The sequence below is a fragment of the Ruditapes philippinarum genome, unplaced genomic scaffold, assembly GCF_026571515.1.
Source record: "Ruditapes philippinarum isolate M1 unplaced genomic scaffold, ASM2657151v2 ctg1899_1_1_1_1, whole genome shotgun sequence".
In the NCBI taxonomy this organism is placed as follows: Eukaryota; Metazoa; Mollusca; class Bivalvia; order Venerida; family Veneridae; genus Ruditapes; species Ruditapes philippinarum.
The window spans coordinates 78,973-88,332 of NW_026857526.1; the positions used below are offsets into that span (position 1 = coordinate 78,973).

The 9,360-nt window shown below is 28.8% G+C and overlaps 1 protein-coding gene across 1 annotated transcript; it reads right to left on the bottom strand.

Moving 5' to 3' along the window:
- Positions 1 to 41: 41 nt before the first annotated feature.
- On the bottom strand, positions 42 to 4,914 carry LOC132750080 (E3 ubiquitin-protein ligase rnf213-alpha-like). The gene is made up of 6 exons (XM_060740018.1): positions 4,797 to 4,914; positions 4,489 to 4,563; positions 3,886 to 4,077; positions 3,640 to 3,738; positions 3,288 to 3,487; positions 42 to 2,884 (listed from the first exon to the last, which is right to left on the bottom strand). The coding sequence occupies exons 1-6, from the start codon at positions 4,902 to 4,904 to the stop codon at positions 2,722 to 2,724; spliced, it is 837 nt and encodes a 278-aa protein (XP_060596001.1). The 5' UTR covers positions 4,905 to 4,914; the 3' UTR covers positions 42 to 2,721.
- Between the last annotated feature and the right edge of the window lie 4,446 nt (positions 4,915 to 9,360).

Sequence of the window (9,360 nt, forward strand, 5' to 3'; positions counted from 1 at the left end):
CCATGATAAAAACGGTCATATAAATAAAGAAAGACAGCAAATTTACTTGAAAATGTTTTATATAACACATCTTGCACCACAAATAATCATAATGGCATAAACTGTTTACAATATGAAAACAACATAAACTTAACAATAGAATGATTGCTCATTTATAACAATACTGGTCATATCCACCATGTTCTTTATCCTATAATAATCTTAATAATGTACAGTATTCAATAAATAACCACTGATCCCTGGTCTGGTAGATAGCATAATATGATGTTTGTTTGATTTTACGCCTTTTCCCAACAGTATGTCAGTCATATAGGCGGGTAGTTTCCTAACCATCGTTCCTAGACTAAACTACCTTCCTTCGCGCTAAACTACCAAAGCATCTGCTGGGGATCGAACTCACGCCAGAGAGGTAACTGGATTAGAAGTCATCTACTCTAACCCCTCGACTACGGAGGCGGGTTAATCATACATGGTGGTAGTCATATATATGTGTTAAACAATCCTATTAATAATAAAAATGTTTTACATAATTCATAACTTACAGTATCTATTGAAGTCACTGTTTTAACAGTCATTTCAAATCTTGAAATATCAAAGTTTTTCATTCTTGTATGTGTGTTTACCAGGCAATTTCATGAATGTCTTTTTAGAATATGTAATAACTGCAAGACTGTCCGCGGCAGTTAGGCCGGACTGGCCATGGCTTCACCACTTTTTCGACCAATCAGCAGCTTGTAACTTCTTGATATTCAATGTTTAAAGGTTTTATAAGTTTGCTGTTTTATCACAAAAAATTCTTATTGAGAAATTCTGTAACATACATCTATGTTAGTACAATGTATAACAAAGTGAAATGTCACTTACAAAACCAAAAATGTAGTATTACGCTTTTTTACACTATGAATCTTTTTTATCAATTGCTTCAGTTTATATTAAACCGTGACTGTCACCTGATGTTCAGTTTGTTGCATTTGATGAATATCATTCAATGACTACATGTCAGAATTTTACATTTCCTTGTCAAGTCATATACACCAAGTCACCGTCAGTAATGTCATCTAATGTCTCTTAAAAAAATTATTGTGACCTTTTTTCTTATTTACATGTCCAGTCTTTAGCAGATACCCTTTTTATACATACATTACATTATTTTGTAGATTTTAGAAAAAAACTACAATATATATGACAAATGCCATCTTTCAAAGGAGTGTAGGACAAAAGGACTTTTGCCCGCCTAGATAATTTCACAGGAGGGCTTTTGTCTGCCTTGTCATTTTCATGGGAGGACTTTTGTCCGCCTTGTCATTTTTTGACAGGATTGGCTTTAGTCCGAGAGGGCTTTTGTCTGTTTCCCCTTTCAAAGTTCTAGTGTAATATTGCATGTATTCCTAATTAGTAGGAAATGATATACAGAAACGTTTTTATAATAAACCAATTTATATTAAATGGTTTACTTACATCATATTAAGAATGAAAAGAAAGAATTTTTATAAAAAAAAACACACATGGCGAAAATAACAAATAAATTAAAAAGAAAAAGAATAATATAGAGAAAATAAACTGTTGTCATTTCAAAAATAAAACAAACCCTTAACCATTATCACACTACAGATTAAAACTGTTACTATCACTAGCATTTAAAAAATAAAATAAAATATGAAATTGCATTTCTAACATTAAATTTGCATTTTTGCATATGCCAAAAATACTAAATTTAATGTTATCTTTTCTTTTTTATTAATAAAAATTAACAGTCACTTTCATAAGACAAAAGAGAAAAGAATAGATACTGGATAAGGTTGACAGAAAAACTACTTTCAAAAATGACTTTTCACTACAGTTTATGGCACTCATTGTATAAACATATTCATAAAGCATAATTTATAAAATTAAAAAAAAATACATTAATTGTTAAATAACTGTATTAAGTATATATATTACATAATATAATTATCTGAAAGGAATTTCAGAAATGATACATTTTAATTTCCATTTCATCATTTATCCATTGAACAAATATACTGACAAGCACATATTTGTTTTATTCCATCCAAACAACTAGCAATGTTTTAATTGCTTATAAAACATAGGTAAATATAAGTTTATTCATCATAGTAATTTTGAAGATAACAAAAAGTATATTCATATTGCAATCCAAATAAGAAGATACTTCAGTAGTGTTAACCGTTTCAGCCTTGTAATTTGATCATACTTGTGCCAAATAAAAGTCACTGTATATTGATTGAATCTTGTCATGATCTAATGCCATACCTAATGCTATCTGGTGTTAACTTATTAATTTGTAAAATGTACTAAGAAATGAACTACATGTATATCATTATTTTTATAATTCATTTAAAGGCATATCATTATAAGTAGGATAATGTATAGATTTGTGAACATCATGTAAGAATTTTCCCAGATTGTGTTAAAATTAGATGGTAAAAGAAATGTCAATCAGATTTTGACCACATTGGTACAAGTCAGAAATTTGCCTATAAATAAATCTATTATCAATTATCACATTATGCAAGAATATAATTTGGCCCCATAGTTTATCAAATTATGTGAGAATAGATAATTTGACCCCATAGTTTGTAACATTATGTAATAATATATAATTTGGCCCCATAATTTATTACATAATGAAAGAATGTATAATTTGGCCCCATGGTTTGATGTACATGTATATAGTGTCAAAGACAGGAGTAATCCACATCTTCAGGCGTGGCCATTTTGTTTCTCCATTAAGATGTTGTAGCTACATATCCAGGTATGAACGCTATGTTTATACAGGATCTCCCTAGGAAATTCTCTCAATACAGCTGACTCTAATACAGGATTGTCCATTCCTCCTATATAAACAGACAGCCATTCTCCAAGTCTGCAAAAAATCATACACAGTATGTATCTACATCTTATCTTAAATCAACACAATCCAAGAGTATTATTCTTACAAAGCAAAATAATAAAGGTATTTATTATGAAATGTTTTGAGTATAATAGAAAAAAATAGTCTAAAGAAAGCAATAAGTGTTTTAAACTAGATAGGGTAATATAAGATTACTGTTCATGAAATCAAATATAGAATGAATAGTTATCACCAAAACATTTTGACACTACCTTCAATAAAAGTATACAAACATACATACATGTAGTTACCTTAGTGCAATAACGGAATAGGTCCTTCTAAAATTAATAGTAGTTAGTAAGTTTACTGAGTAATTGCACTAAGGTGATGACATGCTTATTCCTAACTTAAATTTAGACCCTGATAAAAATCATACCTATGATTGGTTGTATCAATAAAATCCTCGTCCTCCAGGTTTTGTCTGACAGCCACAACTAACAGAATATACTCATGAAGTATTTCTACCAGCTGACTCAGTTTATCTATTGACAACTTCTTCATATAACCCATGTATTCTGTCATTACCTCTTCTGGCAATTCCTCGTGGAACTCTTTTAAGACACTTTCAAATGTTGACTGGCAAATAAAAGAAATACAGTTATATCTTAGGAAAATAAAATATCACTACAGTGCTTTAGAAATTTATATTATATACCTATCTATCTCTAATAATATCAATTAATTAATATTTAACAGACATTTAGCTATGTTAACGAAGTTTGCTATACCTCTGCATTTTGATCATTGTCCACCATTTTCTTTGATTTCTGTAATGACAGAAGTAACCATAGCCATTGTGCATGTCTTAATTCACATGCCTGCTGGGCCTGAAATGATTATATAAAATACTCTAAAAGCAAACATATTTGGTAAAAAAATATTTTGAATATCTATACTGAACTGACAAGAATTTTTTTAAAAACGACAGCACTGTCTTTAAATGGGCGAAATATTATAGATAACTATATATTCACCTTTTGGCTAAGTATTGTGGTTTTCATTTGAAGTGTATTGCCCATGAATTCATGTAAAGTTTTCTCCGGTTGACCACCTGTAGACTTGAGAAAACTTATTGTAATGTCTAGATTGTCCAGTGATGTACAAATATCTGGTAGCGTCTTTATCTCAGCACATATTTGAGTCTTAACTGCGGCTCCAATTCTTTCCTGTAAACATAATTATACATTAAACTTGATGCTTACTGATATTCAATGTTTATATCTCAATATCCAAAACTAAATAATTCTTAAAAAATAGCAATATATTGTCACCTCAGTGCAGAAATGGGTTAACTCCTATAGAATTATTTATGAAGTTTGCCTGTTACTGCACCAAGGTGACAATATAATGTATAAGATGTTTTACTATGTACAATGACAAACACATTAAACCAGTCTGTCTACAGAAAAAACCCATGACAATTACCCATCCAGGCAATTTCCTGCTTGTTTTTCTTTTTTACAGCTTTCTAATATCTAGGACAGTTACCTCACATTCTGGTCTCACCCTTATAATTGTACCAGTGTACAAAGTTTTAATTATTTTGCTATGGGAATTTCACAAAAATCTATACTAACCTGAGTTATTTTCTCAGCAAGTTTTCTGAAAACTTCAGCATTAGTAAACTCTGTTCTGTATATCATTTGATCAATCTAAAATACAAAATGTGTGATAAAATACAGAAATGTGTGATAAAATTGTATTCCTAACAAAAATACATTTGTAAGTTCTGAGGAAACTGTAAGCCTACAATACCTTAATATGCATGCCATTCATCATTCTAAATTATAACTAAAAAATGCAAACAGTTTTTTTTATACAGTATTTCAACTTAGGCTTCTAATAAACATTAACAATCATTTACTAATTATATATATATTTTTACCATCAACACTCTTCCAACTTCAATTCTTGACTTCGAAAACAAGAATCTGTCCATCAATTGTCTCTCTAAGGCAGCAAAATCATACTCTATCTTTGTCCCTTTACCCATCTCAAATGAATACTGGGGAGGGGTTTGCAAGGGACTTTAAAAGGGGAAAAAGTAAAGCTGGGGGTCCCTAACTGAAATTTGATGTGTTTTTGTCACCTCTTTTGGGTTTACAAATGGATAAAACTAAAAATTGCTGTAAAAATAAAATTTTATATAGGGACTTTTTTTCAAAAAATAGTTTCCTTTTTAAGAAAGATTTATAGCAAATGCCATGACTGGGCCCTTTTTTTAGCCCTAAAAAGGTATGGTCTACATGTTAAACCCCCATTAAAAAAAATCAGAAAAAACCCCCTTTTTCAGGCCCAAAAAGAAAAAAAATAAGAAAATTCCCCCCTTCAGCAACAAAAAACCCCCTGGGGAAATTTTGTAAAGGGCTACCAAAAAAAATGTCACCAGGGACAGTTTCAAACAAAAACTTTTCCAAATTAATTTTAAAAGCAACTGTTTCTTTAAAATTTTTCCCTTTTTTTGCTCGACTGGCCCTCATATTTGATTAACTTTTTTAAAAGGGGCCGCCTTTAAATTTATTCCCGTAAAATTTTATTACTAAATTTGGGTTAATCAGTTTTAGGAAGATTTAAAATTGAGCAATGTTAAACGGACACTGGGCATTCAAGGGTCAAAAATGCTTTTCCCCATTTAAAACATCTGTGCCTTTTTATTACTAAAAAATAATCAATGTTCAAAACCTCCCAGGTAAAAAGTCTTTAAAAATTTTTTTAAATTTTTTTTGTAAAAATATATAAAACAAAAGCAAAAAAATTTTTTACTTTACACTTTACTAAAACATTTAAAAAAATCTTTTTTTTTTCCTTATTTACTCTAATAAAATATGTTGATATAATTCTTTTTAAAAAATAAATCAAAAAAGAAAAAAAAATCTTAAACCCTTTTTGGTTTTCAAAAAATTACCTATGGGGCTTTTTTTTAAGGTATTTTACAAAAAATTTTAAAAAAAACCCAGAAAAACCAAACAATTAATTGTAAAACAATAAGGTTTGTTCCCATTTTTGAAAAGTGTATTAATATTATTTTTGTATTACTTTAAAAAAACCCTAGAAATTTTTAAATTTTCCCCCCTTTATTTTATTGGATCACAAACAAAAAAAAAACCACTTTATTAAAAATAACAATTTATTTATTTTTCAATTAAATTCAAAGAAAAAGGGAGCTGCAAACAAATCATCATTCCAAAAAAATATTCCTTTAAATTTCAAAAAAAAAAAGTTTTGAGAAATTACTAAGGAAAATTGGGAAAATTTAAATTTAAAAAAAACCCTTTACAATTTAAATTTAATTGGAAAAACAAAATCATATAAAAGAATACTTTTAAAAAAGGGGAAGAAAGGGAAAAGTAGGAAAATTAAAAAATTTTTTTTTTTAATTGTTTTTTCCCGTAGCAAGGTCCAAAAATTTTATAAAAAACCAAAAATTGTTAATTTAATAAAAAACTTTTGTTTTTTTTTACAAATGGAAAAAAAAATTATTTAAAAAAGGGTTTTAAATTGTTTTATTTTAAAAAAAAAGTGTTCAATAGATAAAAAAATTTTTACATAATGAGAAAAAAATTAAAATTTTTTAAAAATTTACACAAAGCCCATCAAAAAATTTTGGGTTAATTTATTCTTGCAAAATAACAGTCTCTAAAGGAAATAATTTTAAGGGCCCGGTACAATTATTTAAGGGTCCCCCTTTTAAAATCTCAAGGGCCCCGAAAAAATTTTTAATTTGGGGGCAAAACCAAAAAAAAAAGGAAAACCAAAAAAGAAAAGGAAACCCAATAAAAATACAGTGGAACCTGTTTTATCCCCAACTCAAACAGGAAAAAGAAGAAAAATTTTTGGGTTTTGAAAAGGTTTTTCCCGAAATTTGAGATTTTTTTTTAAACTTTTTTTCAGGGTTATTGGCAGAAATAGTTTTTTTAAAAGGGAAAAAAACGTAATTTCATTTGAAAAATTGAATTTTAATTTTTAAAATTTATTTTTCCCAAAAAATCTTTTTTTACTTTTTATAACAAAAAGTTTAAATTTTTCAAAAAAAGGAAAAAAATTTAAAAATAAAAAAAAGAATTAAAAGAAAAAAAATTTTTTTGTTTCCTTTTTAAAGGCTAAATTTAAACCTTTTTTGATGCCCAAAAAAAGGAAGGGTGGGGACATAATTAAATAACATAAACCACAATTTGGGGAAAATTTTGGGTTTTCTGGAAATCCGATTCAGCCCCATTATAAAAAATTTACTGGACAAAATTTTTCCTTTAAATTTCCGGGTTTTACTTAAATTTACATAGTTCATCTGTCCTCTATGCTCCAATTTACAACCTGATTGGTAATGATCATGGGAGATTTGGCACATTCATATATTTCAATAATAAATTATCATATCATGTCACTAGAGATGAAATACAATTATATAATCAACTTCACTATATAATAGTATTAATGATCGTATGGCCGGCAAGCCCAAAGGGACATATATTATCACGAGCCACTCTGTCTATGGACATAATACAGCACTATGCGAGATTCACAATTTTAATATTCATCCAGCATATAATCAAGCGAAATTAGTCTTAATCAGTTAGGGTGATGTTTACACCGGCAAGAGTGCGATGCATTGTTATTTTTGAAAAGTAGGTTGACCATTTGGCAAAAATCTGTTCGGATTCAAGAGGTTAAGTTTAAGTAAATTTAAGAACAAAATTTTTTTTTTAAAAAATCATCCGGGAATTCGGAAAGGTTTTTTTAACTATTGAAAATAGAACGAATAAAATCGGGACCTGACACTTCGTTTGGATAAGAAAGGATTCCGGATAAGAAGGGTTCGGATTAGCAAGGCTCCACTGTACATTATGCCAATAAAAATAATGGCAGTCATAATAAAGCACTTAGCATTTGTGCTTGTGACTTTTTTACTTGCCAGGATCAAGGTTTGATCATTTCTTATTTGGTGATTATGAAATAATTCATATTTCTGATCATGACCAAATATATTTAAGTTGATAATATTGTTCTGTAAAATAAGTTTTTTTAGATGTTCAACTTGGTATTTCTTAATTATACTTACCATATAAAATTAATGATTCTCTGACTAATTCCCATGCATCTGCAAAATCTTGTATCAATCATTGTTTTTCCATAACCAGCTATTCCTCTATTTAAAATATACAACATCAGTCATTTCAGAGAAACTGGTCTTGTTATAAAGTTGATCTATCTCTTAAAGTGATTCATACTTTTATGACTGAAGGTCTAACCCAGTCTCACCTTGCTTAATGACTATCAACTCTAAAACATTCAAACAGTAATAACTCAATCATAAAGCTTAGTTTTACAGATTTGCCACTTTACTATGAAGGCTAAATAACTAGAAAATGTATTATTTTTTTTATACATACCTCTCTTTTTAGTTGAGCAACATTATATGTGGATGCCTCAGCTTTGTCTAGTTTTTCTCTGGTATTTTGGAACAAAGCTCGATGTAGAACGTAAAATACTGGGAAAAAATGTAACGTTAGACTTCAATGATGATCCTGAAATGGAACATTTCATTTACATTTACTTGTCCAAGGTGTTAAACCACTCAGCCACGCCACCCAAAGGATTTGAGATACCCATTACTTTTTTCCTCTAAAATGTTTCTGCTATCATATTCAGTTACAAGGATTGAATAAATTTTACTTTTTTTTTTCATTCTTCTATATGGCACAGTAAAAGTAAAAAACATTGTAAAATATGGTGCAGTATACGTAACAATAAATTTTGTAAAACATTGTACCTCTTAAGGATAAAGTTTAGAACTTATGTTCGTTAAAGATACTTAGCTTAAAACTTCTGTCAAAGTTTGTAAGAATTAGGTTTTAAATAACGCCAAGACCTTGGAAGCCCTTCAGAATTGCTGGATTTCTTTCTCACATTATGTCTTTCATAAGTAGACATAGTAAAGGGTTTGCTCCTTAACGAAAAATAAATTTTTTCTATATTTCACTGCAATGAAATAGAAACTATATAAACTTTTTTTTCTGTTCATTTGTTTGATAAGAAACATTAGGATTTCCCAGAAGTGACCAATATGGGAGTAATATACAGTATATGAATGATACGATTTAGACTGTTTTCTGTTAATATGGAAACTTTTCTCACTAACAGTGACAATATCTAAATAAACATTTATTTTCATGAATTAAAATATGAAAAAATCTTACATAAATGAAGTACATATATGTACATATTCATTATAATAAGGAGAAACAATTATCTTAATCTTACACCATTTTAGATAAACCTAATCAAAAACCCTGTTAGAGTTATGGACCTTGGTTAGTGACCTCTTACAATGCTCTCATATAAATGTGGAAAGTGTAAACTCATTTTTCCCTTCTGTAGATGTTTGGAAATAAATCCTGCAAATATTACCCAAAACTTGCAAAAAAACTTAACTAACTTTTAACCCAAGACTT